At 36.4% G+C, this 17,610-nt stretch overlaps 1 protein-coding gene across 4 annotated transcripts in view; it reads right to left on the bottom strand.

The window, feature by feature from the left end:
• PCDH11X (protocadherin 11 X-linked) overlaps nucleotides 1-17,610 on the bottom strand; it is an 868,063-nt gene that overhangs the window by 1,962 nt on the left and 848,491 nt on the right. For 3 of the 4 annotated variants that reach the window (XM_081567466.1, XM_081567469.1, XM_081567465.1), the window contains one exon: nucleotides 10,869-10,993. The exons of the other annotated variant lie outside the window; for it this stretch is intronic. In XM_081567466.1, coding sequence (XP_081423592.1) covers nucleotides 10,869-10,993 — 125 coding nt within the window. The remainder of the gene's footprint in view (nucleotides 1-10,868; nucleotides 10,994-17,610) is intronic. 4 annotated transcript variants of the gene reach the window in all.

Here is a 17,610-nt window from a genome sequence, read left to right on the forward strand (position 1 = left end):
TACTTTTCTTCACTTAGAAGACACTTTAAAAATGTCCTTATGAGATTCACATTTAAAATATTCTATATTTTTGCACAGTTATATTTTATAAATATTTGGGAAGGTTAAGTCTTATGTATTTGGAGTGATATTAAATCATAAAGTATGCAAGGAAATATACAAACATACACAAAATTATATTTTATTTCCTTGCCATCGGAAAAGCAACTGATCTGGCAGCCTTAAATTTTACAACAAAAGAATACATCATAGTTTCAACATTGAGTTATTTGCCTCTTTATGATGAGGAAATAGATACCAAGTCATTTTCACTGAAATCTGTGATTTATAGAAATTCCTTTTTTAAGAGTTTTATTGAGATATAATTCACATGCCATAAAATCACCTCATTTAAAGTGAATAATTCAATAATGTTTAGTCACATAGTTGTGCCACTGTCATCACAATCAATTTTGAGACATTCTTATCACTACAAAAAGAAATCTGGTATTCATTAGCATTCACTGGCCACTTCTCCACATACTTCACAGCCCTAAGCAAACATATCAAACTCCACAGACCTAAGCAACCATTAATTTACCTTTTTCTTCTATAGATTTTCCTATTCTAGACACGTAATATTAATGGAATCCTTTCAATGAAGTATTTTGAGACTGGCTTGATTCATTTAACATAATGTTTTTAAGGTTCCTCCATGTTGTAGCATTTGTCAGTACTTCAATTCTTTTTTTATTGCCCAAGATTATGCTTTGTATGATTATGCCACATTTTATTTATCCATTCATCAATTGGTGGATATCTGAGTTGTTTTTACTTTTTGGCTGTCATGAGTAATGTTGTTATGAATATTGTTTAAAAGTTTTTGTGTAGACACAGTTATTCATTTCTTTTGGGAATATGCCTATGTATGGAGTTGCTGAATCATATGGGGTCAATTCTATGTTTAATGTGAAGAACTGCCAAACTCTTTTCCAAATTGACTGCACAATTTTACGTTACCACCAGAAATATATTAAGGTTCCAATCCCTCCACTCAGTTTCTGCAAAAATTCAGTTTGGATTTTGCAGATTTTGATAGGATTGTATTGAATCTGAAAATCAGTTTGTGATTTTAACAGTATTAAGACTTAAGACTTTAACAGTGTTAAGTCTTCCTATCTTTGAATATGGACTGTCTTTCCACTTATTTATATCTTTAATTTATTTCAGTATGTATGTATGTGTTAGTCACCCAAAACTCTAAATAAAAAGTGAAAATCTAAATTGAATGTTTCAAATACTTTTACTATCCATTTGAGCACATTAAACCAAACTCCTAACTGTCAATCCATTGTGCCTTGGGCTGTGCTAAGTCACTTCAGTTGTATCTGACTCTTTGTGACCCTGTGGACTGTATCCCCACTCCAGTACTCTTGCCTGGAAAACCTCATGGGCAGAGGAGCCTGGTAGGCTACAGTCCATGGGGTCGCTAAGAGTCGGACACGACTGAGCGACTTCACTTTCACTTTTCCCTTTCATGCACAGGAGAAGGAAATGGCAACCCACTCCAGTATTCTTGCCTGGAGAATCCCAGGGACGGCGGAGTCTGGTGGGCTGCCGTCTCATGGGGTCACACAAAGTTGGACATGACTGAAGAGACTTAGCAGCAGCAGGACTGTATCCCACCAGGCTCTGCTGTCCATGGGATTTCCCAGGCAAGAATACTGGAGTGGGTAGCCATTTCCTCCTCCAGGGGATCTTCCTGACCCAGGGATCAAACCTGAGTCTCCCACAGTGCAGGTAGATTCTTTAATTTCTTTCAGTAGTTATTTCAAGTTTTTCAGAGTAAAAACTTGTCATTTCCTTTGCTGAATTTGCTCCTAAGTATTTTATTCCATTGTAAATGGAAGTGTTTCCTTAATTTCTTTTTTGGAATGTTTATTGCTAGAATATAGAAGTACACTTGATTTTTATATGTTGCTCTTAAACCCTGTACACTTCTCAGCCTGATTATTAGCTTTAATAGATTTTTAGTGGATTTCTTAAGATTTTCTGTTTACAACATCTGCTCAATGTTATGTGGCAGCCTGGGTGGGTTGAGAGTTCAGGGGAGAATGGATACATATTATGTATGGCTGAGTCACTCTACTGTGCACCTGAAACTATCACAACATTGTTAATCAGCTACACTCCAATATAAAATTAAAAGTTTTTTTTTTTTAAGAATAAAAGAGCAAGGACAAAAGTATAAATGTTCTTTCGAAAATGAAGCAAGAATACAAATTGATGCCTCTGCCTGTTTGCTCTTGCATCAATCTGGGCAGTGCAAATCAGGGACCATGAGTAGAAATAAATAAATACATACTCCATCAAGATCAAGGTAGAAGAAATAATAATAGCTCATAAAGGGGGAAACCAAAGACCAGAGAGGTTGAGTGCATTGTCCAACATCACACAGTCAAGAAATTCCAGAGTCAAGATTCACCTCTGGTTCAGTTTAATTGCAAAGTTTCTCAATTCCTGCTAGTTTCAGAAATTGCTAATGTTTATTTTCTCTCCTATATTTATTTTACACATTTAAGGTAGATAGTAGAGTTGTGCAGTAGTTTGAGCATTTTTTGGCATTGTCTTTCTTTGGGATTGGAATGAAAACTGACTTTTCCAGTCCTGTGGCCAGTGTTGAGTTTTCCAAATTTGCTGGCATATTGAGTGCAGCACTTTCACAGAATCATCTTTTACGATTTGAAATAGCTCAACTGGAATTCATCACCTCCATTAGTTTTGTTCATAGTGATGCTTCTGAAGGCCCACTTGAATTCGCATTCCAGGATGTCTAGCTCTAGGTGAGTGATCACACCGTCGTGGTTATCTGGGTTGTGAAGATCTTTTTTTGTATAGTTCTTCTGTGTATTCTTGCTGCCTCTTCTTAATATCTTCTGCTTCTATTAGGTCCATACCATTTCTGTCCACTATTGTGCCCATTTTTGCATGAAATGTTCCCTTGGTGTCTCTAATTTTATTGAAGAGATATCTAGTCTTTCCCATTCTACTGTTTTCTTCTATTTCTTTGCATTGATCAACGAGGAAGGCTTTCTTATCGCTCCTTGCTATTCTTTGGAACTCTGCATTCAAATGGGTATATCTTTCCCATTCTCCTTTGCCTTTCACTTATCTTCTTTTCACAGCTATTTGTAAGGCCTCCTCAGACAACCATTTTGACTTTTTGAATTTCTTTATCTCGGAGATGGTCTTGATCCCTGCCACCTGTACAATGGCAAAAACCTCCGTCCATAGTTATTCAGGCACTCTGGCTATCAGATCTAATCCCTTGAATCTATTTCTCACTTCCACTGTATAATCGTAGGGGATTTGATTTAGGTCATACCTGAATGGTCTAGTGGTTTTCCCTACTTTCTTCAATTTAAGTCTGAATTTGGCAATAAGGAGTTCATAATCTGAACCACAGTCAGCTTGTTTTTGCTCCTGTATAGAGCTTCTCCATCAGGCTTCAACAGCATGTGAACCACAAACTTCCAGATGTTCAAGCTGGATTTAGAAAAGGCAGAGGAACCAGATATCAAGTTGCCAACATCCGATGGATCATTGAAAAAGCAAGAGAGTTTCAGAGAAACATCTACTTCTGCTTTATTGCCTATGTCAAAACAAACTGTGGAAAATTCTTAAAGAGATGATAATAACAGACCACTTGACCTGACTCCTGAGAAATCTGTATGCAGGTCAGGAAGCAACAGTTAGAACTGGATATGGAAAAATAGACTGGTTGCAAATTGGGAAAGGAGTACATCAAGGCTATATATTGTCTCCCTGCTTATTTAACTTATATGCAGAGTACATCATGCAAAATGCCCAGGTGGGTGAAGCACAAGCTGGAATCAATATTGCTAGGAGAAATATCAATAACTCCAGATATGCAGATGACACCACCCTTATGGCAGAAAGCAAAGAACTAGAGAGCCTCTTGATGAAAGTGAAAGAGCAGAGTGAAAAACTTGCCTTAAAACTCAACATTCAGAAAACTAAGACCATGGCATCTAGTCCCATCACTTCATGGCAAATAGATGGGGAAACAGTGGAAACAGTGACAGCCTTTATTTTGGGGGGTTCCAAAATCACTGCAGATGGTGACTGCAGCCATGGAATTAAAAGACGCTTGCTCCTTGGAAGAAAATCTATGACCAACCTAGAGAACATATTAAAAAGCAGAGACATTAGTTTGCCAACAATGGTCAAGGCTATGGTTTTTCCAGTAGTCATGTATGGATGTGAGAGTTGGACTATAAAGAAAGCTTAGCTCTGAATAATTGATGTTTTTGAACTGTGGTGTTGGAGAAGACTCTTGAGAGTTCCTTGGACTGCAAGTAGGTCCAACCAGTCCATCCTATTAGAAATAAGTCGTGGATATTCATTGGAAGGACTGACACTGAAGCTGAAACTCCAATATTTTGGCCACCTAATGCGATGAACTGACTCATTGGAAAAGACCCCGATGCTTTGAAAGATTGAAGGTGGGAGGAGATGGTTAGATGGCATCACCATCTCAATGGACATGAATTTGAGTAAACTCCATGAGTTGGCAATGGGCAGGGAGGCCTGGAGTGCTGCAGTCCATGGGGTTTGAAAGATTTGGACATGACTGAGTGACTGAACTGAACTATAAAATATAGATAATTAAGTACATCTCTAGATATTTTCTCAGAAATTAACCTTGACAATAATCCAAAATATCTTTTTTTTAAAAAAATTATCACTTAACTCTAATTCATAGTGGATAAACCATGCAAGTACTAATTGAATAGAGACTATCAATTCGGTAGCAGAGTTTTAATAATAAATAAGCAGAAATGTATTGATATTATTTGTCCCTTAAAAGCTCTCTTTTCCTTAAGTAATGGGTATAGTAAGAGTTAGTAAAATTTATGACTTTAAAAAAATTCACAAGCTACAAAAAACTGAAAACACATATCCAGAGCTACTAAATGTATTACTATATGCAATTAATTAAATGGGAGATTATTCACAATATATATATATATGTGAGTGCAATTTATAGAAAATAGTGTTTTTAGCTAAATGTCTTAATTTCAGAATTCAGACTACCTGGGTGAAAATTCTAGTTTTAATTTTAAAAAGTTTTATAATAAACTTCATATTTGGATATCTAAGAACAGAAAAGTCCACCAGCTACTAGTGAATCAATATTAAATAAAAGCACGAAACAAAATTATAATTAGTTTTCTAAGAGTTCTTATTTGAATGAGTACTACTAAAATATTCTTTAAAGGGGGAATAAGATGAAAGAGGAGTAGATGGACATGGAGTACGTCTCTCTCCACAAGTGCATCAATGATACACCTTCAGACACAGAAGTGCATGCAGAACACCAGCTAAGGGCTGACAGGAGTACCTGACCAGCAGAAAAGACTATATAGAACCACACAAAACTCGGTAGGATGAAGGAACTAGGGGGAAAAACAAGAGTGTCAGTAGCACTGGGCCTGTCCTTGGTGGGTGGGGCAACTAAAGCAGGGGTCCGATCCCCATATCAGGGCAATTGTCTGAGTCAGAGGAAAAACATTTAAGGCTGAGAGTGAAAAAAACTTATCTGTGGCAGCCCAAATGGAATGAGACTCAGACAGTCCTTGCTACAGCCATACATACCCCAGACAGGGATTCAGGTCCCCTGGAAGGCACAGGGGCTGGGAGCTGGAGTTTAGGGATCGTGGAACAATCCCAGGGTGAGGGTTGCTGTTGATTGCAGAGAGACAGATCGAGGGGATATGAGGGAGGGGATTGTGGTGGGAAATGCCTGTGGAAGAAAGCCAGGCAGCCATGGAAGCAAGGCGATACTGCTGAGTCATGTGTAGGGTTGGAGCCCTCACCATAGCCTTTCTCTCCCCACCCAACAGCACCGGCATCTGAACAATAGAGAAGCTGGCCCATCAAATGCCTGACACACTGAACTACAGAGTAGGACCCCATGAGAGTGCTCCTTTAAGTGACTGATATGTCAAAATACAGAGTAGAACCCCACCCAGGGTGCCCCTTTAAGTGCCTGGCATGCTGAACAATGGAGAAGAAACCCAGTCAAGGGAGCTAAGTGCCCGAATGGGCAGAACTATGGAGACAGACTGGCCAAAGAGGCCTTATGATCGCCAGCTATAAGAAGCTCAAAAAAAGACTCTGATAGGGCCCTAACTCCTGTGGCAGAGGCAGTCCGTGTCCCTGCACACTTGGAGCCACCAGGGTCCCCGCAAGCCAAGTAGCTGTGCTACCATCACACTCAGCTCTCACTGAGGCGGAGCTAAAGTCTTGCATCTATGTACACAGGGTTACTTGGGTAGTGTCTGACTCTTTGCCACCCTATAGACTGTGGCCTGTCAGGCTTCTCTGTCAGGGAGCAGGGGGCGGGTTCTCCAGGCAAGAATACTGGAGCGTATTGGCCAATACTGGTTGCCATACTCTTGTATAGCACTATCTTTCCTGCTGCCCTAGCTGCCAACTCCCCTGAGTACCTGGTGTTGCCAGAATCCCTGCCATCCAAGCAGCTGAATCACCTTCACACCTGGCCATCACGGGCAAACGCAAGCCCTCCAGGGCAGCCTCAGAAGCAAACCCCAGAAGACGACGCACATGTAGAGGTAGAAATAAAACCACAGTAGAAACGCTGTGGTAGTGTGGCTAAGGACGAAGACCCAAAACCTTCCCAACAGCTGTAAAAGCTGCAGATTAAATCCACACAATCAACTAGGCAGACTCTGTGTCTATGTAATATATAAAAGGTCATTGAGAGCTCCCACAAAAGAAAACACACTAATTCTAATAGCTGTGGATATTGGAGGCAAGAATACACAGCACTATGACCAGATTAGAATCTGAGCTGCCCCCACAGCAGGTCCAGAGATCAGCACAGTGTTAGGGGGCATCTTAAGGAGGTGAAGTGGACTGTGACTCCCAGCGAGGGAAAGCACTCTGAAAGCAGTGACTCAAGGAAGACATTTATTATTCTTATGTTTTGACATGTACTGTAGATTCTTTTGGATTCCCCCCGCCCCCGCCCGTCCTTTTTCCCCCTCTGTTGTAGTTGTCGATTTTATTGGCACTATGAAAATTCATTAAGCTTTTGAGTTTTATTTTTTCTTTCTTTTCTCGGTTGTATTTTTTGTTCTTGTTATAAACCCTGCCTCTACATTGGGAATTGCAGTTCTGTGGAGTTTTCCTTTTTCCTTCTTTTTTTCTTATTCTTTTCTCTTTTTTACAATTTTATTTTTTTAAAAACCTATTATATTTTTCTACATTTATTCCTTTGTTTACCTTTCCTACTGCTCTTTTCCCCAGCAGTCAAACTTTAATGTATATAAATCTTCTTCATTCACCTCTGTTTAACTTTGCATATCTATTCTTTCTTTTTTTTTCTTTCTTTCCTTTCCTCTCAATGTATTTGTTAGCTTTGTTTTCATTTTTTTATTCCCCACTTGGTACCTTGCTTTAGTTTTGTTTTCCAGTTTGTGATTTATTTAGTTTTGTTCTTAACTGATAAATATAATTTCCTTTGTTCCTTTGTTTGCCAGGTCAGTCTACTGTACTCTTTTTGTTGTTGTTGGACTGTTTTGACTTTGCTGATGGGTGTATATGTGTATGTGCATGTTGCATTATTTTAATTAGTATTGGCCTGATTTTGTAACCGCCATTAGTCTGGGGTTCATCTTTGGTTTCTAAATTTTGGATATTTGTTTTAATCTCACTTAAGGCCATAAGAAATCAGTCGTGGAATCTTCGTTCCTGACCAGAGATCAAGTCCTGAGCTTTGGAGTGGGAGCAAGACCCTAGATTATCGCAGAACTAACCCTAGGGTGTATCAAATAGTGAGAACTCACACAAAGGAAACCACTTGAATTAAAAACCCAGCATCACCCTGTCCATCACCTGTGCATCATCCTGTGCATGATGCCACATACAAAAAACAAACAAAAGAAAAATACAAGCCCAATCATCAGCAGAAAGGCTTACCACCTCACTCAGCCTTGCCCATCAGAGAAAAAAATAAACAAACGAATAAAGGAACAAAAAACCCAGCACATATCTCACCCTATACGAAGTTCACACAAACCACTGGACCAAACTTAGGAGGCCAGAAACCAAAAGGAAGAAAGAATTCAACCTTGACACCTGGGAAAAGGAGACCTCAAAAACAATATTTTTTTTTAATGAAATGGTAGAGAAATACTGCACAAATGAAGGAACAAACTAGAAACACAAAAGTCCAAATAAATGAAGCAGAAATAGGCAAAATACCAAAAAAAGAATTCAGAATAATGATAATAAAGATGATCAAAAACTTTGCAAACAAAATGGAGAAAATGCAAGAATCAATTAACAAAGACCTAGAAGAATTAAAGAATAAACATGCAGAGAAAAACAGCACAATTACTGAAACTAAAAATACTCTAGAAGGAATCAAGAGCAGAATATCTGAAGCAGAAGAATGAATCAATGAGCTGGAAGATAAAATGGTAGGAATAACTTCTGAAGAGCAGAATATAGTAAAAAGAATGTAAAGAACTGAGGATAGTCTCAGAGACCTCTGGGACAATATCAAACACACCAACACTTGAATTATAGGAGGTACCATAGAAGAAGAGAAAAAGAAAGGATATTGAGAAAATTTTGAAGAGATTATAGTTGAAAACTTCCCCAAAATGGAAAAGGAAATAGTCAATCAAGTCCAAGAGGCACAAAGAGTCCCATACAGGATAAACCCAAGGAGAAACACACCAACACACATAATAATCAAACTAACAAAGACTAAACACAAAGAAAGAAGATTAAAAGCAGCAAAGGAGATATGACAAGTAGCATACAAGGGAAACCTGATGAGCTTAACAGCTGATCTTTCAGCAGAAACTCTGCAGGCCAGAAGGGAATGGGAGGATATATTTGAAGTAATGGAAGGGAAAAATCTACAACCAAGATTACTATACCCAGCAAGGATCTCATTCAAAATTGATGGAGAAATCAAAAGCTTTCAGACAAGCAAAAGTTAAGAGAATTCCATACCACTAAACCAGCTTTACAATAAATGTTAAAGGAACTTATATAGCCAAGAAATACAAGAGAAGAAGAAAGATCTACAAAATCAACCTAAAACAATTAAGCAAATGGCAAGAGGAACTATACATATTTGTAATTACTTTAAATGCAAATGGATTAAATGTTCAACCAAAAGACACAGACTGGCTGAATGGATACAAAAACAAGGCCCATATATATGCTGTCTACAAGAAACCCACTTCAGACCTAAGATACAGACTGAAAGGGAGAGGATGGAAAAATATATTCCATGCAAATGGAAAGCAAAGGCAGCTGGAGTAGCAATCCTCATATCAGACAAAATAGACCCTAAAATAAAGAATATTACAAGAGATAAAGAAGGACACTACATAATGATCAAGGAATCAATCCAAGAAGACATAACAGTTGTAAATACCTATGCACTGAACATAGAAGCTCCCCAATACATAAGACAAACACTAACAGACATAAAAGGAGAAATTGACAGTAACACAATAATAGTAGGAGATTTTAACACCCCACTCACACCAATGGATAGATCATTAAAACAGAAAATTAATAAGGAACACAAGTCTTAAATGATACATTAGATGAGATAGATCTCATTGATATCTTCAGGACACTCTGTCCAAATGCAAAGGAATACACCTTCTTCTCAAGTACACATGGAACATTCTCCAGGGTAGACCACATCTTGGGTCACAAATCAAACCTCAGTAAATTTAAGAAAATTGAAATCATATCAAGCATCTTCTCTGACCACAACCCTATGAGACTAGATATCAATTACAAGAAAAAAAAATGTAAGAAACACAAACACATGGAGATTAAACAACACATTTCTAAATAACCAACAGGTTACTGAAGAAATCAAAAGGGATATCAAAAAGTTTCTAGAAACAAATGACAATGAAAACACAACAACTCAAAACCTATGGGTTTTGATTTCCTATTTGATTTCCATTTTAGTTCACTGATTCCTAAAATGTCAGTGTTCACTCTTGCTATCTCCTGTTTGACCACTTCCAATTTACCTTGATTCATGGACCTAATATTCCAGGTTCCTATGCAATATTGTACTTTACTGTATCGGACTTTACTTCCATCACCAGTCACATCCACAGCTGGGTGTTGTTTTCCCTTTGGCTCAACCTCTTCATTTCTTCTGGAGCTATTTCTCCATTTTTCTCCATAGAATACCATATTGGGCACCTACCGACCTGGGGAGTTCATCGTTCATTGTCATATATTTTTGCCTTGTCATACTGTTCATGGGGTTCTCGAGGCAAGACTATTAAAGTGATTTGCCATTCCCTTCTCCAGTGGACCACATTTTGTCAGAACTCTCCACCATGTCCTGTCTCTCTTGCGTAGCTCTACACGGTATGACCTATAGTTTCACTGAGTTAGATAAGGCTGTGATCCTTGTGATCAGTTTTATTTATTTTCTATAATTGTGGCTTTCATTCAGTCTGCCCTCTGATGAATAAAGATGAGGCTTGTGGAAGCTTCCTAACAGGAGCAACTGACTGTGGGGGATTCTGGGTCTTGCTCTGATCAGCAGGGCCATGTTCAGTAAATCTTTAATCCAATTTTCTGTTCATGAATGGTGTTGTGTTCCCTCCCTGTAGTTTGACCTGTGGCCAAACTATGGTAGGGGTAATGGCAGTAAAGGTGACCTCCTTCAAAGGATTTATGCCAGCATGCCACAACTCCCAGGACTGTAGTATTCAGTACCCTTGACCCCATGGCAGGCCTCTGTTGGCCCATGGCTCTGCCAGAGATTCCTGAACACTCACAGGCAAGTCTGGCTCAGTCTCTTGTGAGGTCACTGCTCCTTTCTCCTGGGTCCTGGTGCACACAAGATTTTGTTTGTGCTCTCCAAGTGTCTGTTTCTCCAGTCCTGTGGAAGTTCTGTAATCATCTAATGGAGTAAATTGATCATCATTCATAAATTACATACATATATTTGGATCACATACATTTTAAGAAATGTCATTTTTTCCTTGTATCTTCAACCATTTTGTAAGAAATATATGATTAATCTGTTGCATTATAACAGTTTATCTATTTCTTTAATGAAACTTTAGTTTGCTATGAAGAAAAAGTGTTGTTTCAATGAAGACTGTCTTTGTGATTATGTTTTTATAGCACATACAGTTGTCTTTGAAATCTTGTAATGAGTAATTCAATACAGGTTGTCTTCTGTACAAGCATTAAAATTAAAGTTCATTAGGTTAACTTTGATTCATTGCTTGTCCATCAAACATCTGTACAAACATTCTAATGCTCCTCATTAAAAAACTTAAGATAGCGTATTGAATCTATACTATGCCTAATACAAAGGGACCACCAATTACTGTTCCTAAAAAAAACAATTTGAAAGAATTGTTTTTTATGCCAGCACGCCACAACTCCCAGGACTGTAGTATTCAGTGCCCCTGAATGTCACATGTCATCTTCATGTGACATTTACTGTACAGTTATAAAGTATGCATTAATAAAAGCAAGTGATTAGGTTTATCTTTTGACCAACTAAAATGTACTTGCATTATTAGTGTAAGGTTATATAAAGAATTACTTGTTCAATAACTTATCTCTAATGTATATGCAAATCAATACAACCACTAGTAGAAAAGCAGGTAGCACACATTTTGTGCTTCAAAAAAGAAAAGCAGCTTCTTTTTCCTCTTTCTCAAAGGCAATTGTATTTTTATACTAGGAACATAATACGTTTGACTAATTGAAATACAAAATACTGAATAAACGCTCACATGCATAATGCTTGAGGTAAATCAGAATTCATTGAAAATTGTATTCAAATAACATGCAATACTTAATCCCAAATGGTTAATTCATAACCACTTATATTATGGATAATAGTTCGCAAATGTTGTAACAGGAGTAAGAATATTGCCACTAGAAAAAGTTTTCATGCTTTCTGTCACATTTGAATCAATTTATTCAAAGTTACTTTAGCATAAATGTTTTCACGTTTGTTTCATTATATACTTTGACATTTCCAAATCCTAGCCTAGAATAACCTAGAGGTGATCCCAGAAGTGGGAATATCTGGTGCCACAAATGTTTATCTTTTCTCTTATTAGTGCCATACAACAGAGCATCATTAGAGGAAGAAATCCTTTCTCTTCTTCAGGTCATATATAGTTAGCAATGATAGAGTAATAGCTCACACTCTCCCCATTTTGTATGTTATATATATTCTCAGTATAAAATTAAATTTTATAGAAACAATTATTTAAATGGAATCTCCAAAGTAATTTAAATCTCTGAGTTTTCTTTTTAAGTATAACTTTTAAGAATGTTACATAATATTATATATGGCAGAGTTAGTAGTTTTTGCTTTTCAGTAAGCGTGAAAGGATACCTTTTCAGTATCTTTGAATATTTTTTGTACTTCCTATTCTTTATGTCAAAGTCGAAGACACCAGCACTGTAATTGTGTTGAAAAGCATGTTTAAATAGCATATTTTAAAAGTCATCAATTACATTAAAAATATAAATTGTTCTTTACTCATTATCATTAACTCTTCACTTGGTCTTAGCCAAAAGCTGAGAAGCAAGAATATTAACTCTTGCTTTTGCAAAATATAGTTCTTGAATAAGTATCTAATAGTGAGTTTATGCACAAATATTTCCCCAAATAATCCAAAAATATCATGAATGATTTTGTGTTAATAGTGACTTATCAGTTTTTGAAATGTGTATTAACATGTTTAACTGCAATAGCCTTTGCTTAACTAATACACAGGACAACTTTTATTATTAATGATTCAGTATATTTAAAGCACTCATTATTTGAAGAACCTAACACACTTGCAAGGGGGTCCCAGAATTTATAATAGTGGAAGTTTATAGTGTTAAATTATTAATTTTTAAATGGGTTGAACAATTTATATTTCTCATAAGATATATTCAAAAAATGGGTTAAAACCGAAGTGTGAAGGTTTTGCCAAATGAGTTCTCACACAAGGCAGCTGTGTCTCAGTTTCCCAATCTAAATAAACACAGGCTTCCTGCTTTATAGAACAGCAGTAGTTATTACCAAGTCCACTTCATTAGTACAAACAGGCCAAGATTATGGGACAAAAGGCATTGGCTACATTTATTGGTCATTAATAATGTATGATTTTCATAATCTCTTTGGCCATAGACCAAAAGACACTTTTTCCATCTTCCACAAGGAAAATCTAAAGGTCTGATAGATTCTTCATTAAACTAAAGAAGTTAAAAGTCATATGAAGACAATGACCTTGTTCCGCTTTGGACTTCAGTAGATACTAAGTTCAGGCTATAAATCAAACTTTTAAGGAATAATAAAAATAGTCTCTCCTGCTGTTGCTGCTGCTAAGTCACTTCAGTCGTGTCCGACTCTGTGCGACCCCATAGACGGTAACCCACCAGGCTCAGCCATCCCTGGGATTCTCCAGGCAAGAACACTGGAGTGGGTAGTCTCTTCTAACTCCTCAGAAAAATTTTTTTCCATTCTAATTTCAAAAGGAAAATGCAAATAATGCTTTTTGAAGTATACTTTGCATCATAATACTGCTAGCATGATAATGTTTTTCACCAAAATGCCATTGCTTCTTCATCAATAATGTATGTACTATTTCAAAAATATGATAAAATGTAAAAGATTAAAGTAGTTAAAAATTTGGTGTTTATGTCATTCTGTCAGTTTCAGAGAGATTTGGGTGTTTAGAACATTTTACAATTACATGATGCAGAATATGTCACAGAGTTTTTAAAAGGAATACATTAAAATTCATTTTATTAAAGTATATCAGTTAATATCAACAAATAAGTTTTAATTCTTTCAAAGTACTGCTGATAGACATGAAACAAAATTTATTCAGTGATATGATCCATGGGATTATTTTGGGGCACTGTGATAATTCCAAAGATTTTCTTCTTATATTAGATTTGAATTGCTATTTTCATCAAATACTACTTTTATTTTCATCAAATGCTACTTTTAAAGAGGAAAGGTAGACTCTTCTTAGTGAGCATTGTAAACTGAACCAGTGTAAGGTTGTCACCATTATTTTGCTGAGGTCCCACTAACCTGATAATATAAAAAAATTGTTACACTTGTTGATTAATCAGAAATGCTGTAGCAACTGGAAGTCATCTCTCATTGTTTGTTGGTCGCTGGTATTGCGAGCTGTCAGCATATATGTGCAATGTTTTGAAATCTGAGAAATATCCGTGCAATTATAGACAGTTTCACTGTGTCAAAATTTTGCTTCTTTAGTCATTTTCTCTAAATTCAATCCTAGGTTGTTGATATTAAGAATTTGCTTAATTTAAAATCTACTCTTTGTTAAGTTACATAACTTTTTCAATTTAGACTTTGCTATATAAGAATAAAACTCTTGGAAGTCTAAATTTAGATCTAATCTTTGATTATGGAAGTATGAATTTATCAAAGGACTTGTGTAGAGAAACAATTTATTAGTATAAAAAAGTATTGTTGTTGTTCAGTTGCTCAGTCATGTCCAACTCTTTGTGATCCCATGGACAGCAGCAAGCCAGGTTTCCATGTTCTTCACTATCTCCTGTAGTTTGCTCAAACTCATGTGCATTGAGTCTGTGATGCCATCCAACCATCTCATCCTCTGTCATCCCCTTCTCCTTCTGCTCTCAATCTTTCCCAGCATCAGGGTCTTTTCCAGTGAGTCAGCTTTTTGCATCATTTGGCCAAGTATTGGAGCTTCAACTTCAGTATAAATCTTTCCAATAAATATTCCAGGGTTAATTTCCTTTAGGATTAACTGGCTTGATCTCCTTGCTGGACAAAGCACTCTCAAGAGTCTTCAACAACACAGTTTGAAAATGTCAATTTTTTCGCATTCAGCCTTCTTTATGGTCCAACTTTCATGACCATACATAACTACTGGAAAAACCATACACACACACACACACACACACACACACACACACATTTATATATATATATATATATATATATATATATACACACACACACGCACATATATATACATGTATATATGTATATATATATATATATATATATATATATATATATATGAAGTATAGCTATATTTGTAAAGTAGCCAACTCTAGTCTTTTCACAGTAAGCCTTCCAACCCTACCAATCTCCAGATGCTTGCTTACTCATCTCATCACAAATCATTATCTTGGTGATGGTAAATTCACTCAATTTGTTCCCAGAAAGTCTCAGTGGATATTAGAGAGGTGTCAGGTGACAATAGGATCACTCGTCTTATGATATTTGTTTCTACAGTGTCCTTTTGCTACTGTGACTAATTAACTCCCATGAATAGATTGAAGGTGCCAATTTGTAAAAGATTATTTTCAAAAATATTAGTGGAACTTAAAGGCACACAAAACTCTAAATAAAAAGTGAAAATACGAATTGAATGTTTCAAATACTTTTACTATGCATTTGGACCACATTAAACCAAACTCTGAACTGTCAACCCATTGTGTGTTCTGCCATGCTAAGTCACTTCAGTTGTCTCCGACTCTTTGTGATCCTATGGATTTCAGCCCACCAGACTTCTCTGTCCATGGGATTCTCCAGGCAATAATAGTGGAGTGGTTTGCTGTATCCTCTTCTAGGGGATCTTCCTGACCCAGGGATTGAACCCACACCTCTGTGTGCCCTGCATTGGCAGGTGGGTTCTTTAGTGTAGCACCATCTGGGAAGCACCATCAATCCATTAGGCATGTCATAAATTTCACAGTTATTCACTGGGAAGACTAAATGATGAACTATTAAGGACAGTATTTTTTTTTTTTTTTTTGCTGAAATAAATGTATTGGTTACAACCTGATATTCTTCTAAAGCATAGCACTGAAAATCTTCTTGATACAATTGGGAAGCTACTGAAAGAGCAAGGAAAAGAAAGATCAAAGCAAATTTATAACAATGTTTTATCCTTTTTCATGAGAGTTCAGCTTTGAAACTAATCAAATGATCTGTAGAAGAACTCTATTGTGTGCAAATTTCTATCAGAGATTAAGAGATACATTAAATGAAACAATTTGACTGGTGATTTCTGTATAATGAACATTCAATTCAGTTTTGGAAGAGCACTAAGGAAAATGTCTATAAAGTATGCATTTATCTTCAAATTGATAAAGGTTAGAGAATAAGAAGGAGCACCACTAGAGCACATTTAATCACATATATGAACTTGTTATCTGAATTTTGAAAGGCTGGAATTTTTTCCTCTATTTCCTGAAACACATATATCAGCCAATTAAATGATATGAGTTGATAGATAGTTCTCAAAAGCAATTTCAAGGTCAAATAAGTGTAAGCATTTAGAATGAAGGAAAAGATTATCCAAATGAATTTATTTAACCTCATAAAAGCACATTTTTCTCTCAGACAACACAGATGAACTGTACTCTAGCAGTGATTTCAATTTCATTGTGCTAAAAATATATTTCAATATTCTGTCATTTTTCCTCACTCCTTCTCAACAACTGCAGATGGTAACAATTCTCTCAAAAGTGGTTTCCAAAGAGAGATATTCAGTCAATTTTCTCTCCAATATATTCTTTACAGACAAGTATTCTTATTACCCCCATTTTCCCAGTCACTGATCTGCATATTGGAAGAACTTGGGCCATCATTTGACTCATAAATTTAGGTCAAGTTGCCTTTTCAACATGATAAAATGATCAACAATATGACTACATCACATTTTCCCAATAGAAGACTACTGTAATATCCACAGAGTATTTTGTTACTATGTGAAGATAATATATTTCCTAGGAAGGATATTTGTTTCTTCAAAGCTAAATGCTATTAATGAGTTACAGAAGACCTCAGGGAATGTTGTTTTAATTGTAATTAATTTGAACTCCACTAATTCACAATGCACGTTATTTTGAAATTGCACTGAGTTAATCTGTGCTTGTCTCATACTATCTCTTTGGGGAAAAGTTTGCTAAGCTAATCAAATGGTGTCAATAGTATTAAGGGAGAATGTATAGTCCACTAAAAAAAAAACTATATTTAAAAGAATATTTTTCTTGCTTTTTTGTAAATTAATTTATTTATTTTAATTGGAGGCTAATTACTTTACAATATTGTAGTGGTTTTTGCCATACATTCACATGAATCAGCCATGGGTGTACATGTGTCCCTGATCCTGAAACACGTCCCACCTCTCTCCCCATTCCATTCCTCAGGGTTGTCCCAGTACACCAGCCCTGAGCACCCTGTTTCATGCATCAAACCTAGACTGAATATTTTTAAATTATTTTTTTAATGAAGGATAATTGCCTTATAGAATTTTGTTGTTTTCTGTCAAACCTCAACATGAATCAGCCATAGGTATACATATATCCCCTCCCTTCTGAATCACTCTCCCATATCCCTCCCAATCCCATTCATCTTGGTTGATACAGGGCCCCCGTTTGAGTTTCCTGAGCTATACAGCAAATTCCCATGGATATCTATTTCACATATGATAATGTAAGTTTCCATGTTACTCTTTCCATATACCTCACCCTCTCCTC

Source organism: Giraffa tippelskirchi, chromosome X (genome assembly GCF_054371585.1).
Source record: "Giraffa tippelskirchi isolate mGirTip1 chromosome X, T2T-mGirTip1v1.2.pri, whole genome shotgun sequence".
NCBI classification, from domain to species: domain Eukaryota; kingdom Metazoa; phylum Chordata; class Mammalia; order Artiodactyla; family Giraffidae; genus Giraffa; species Giraffa tippelskirchi.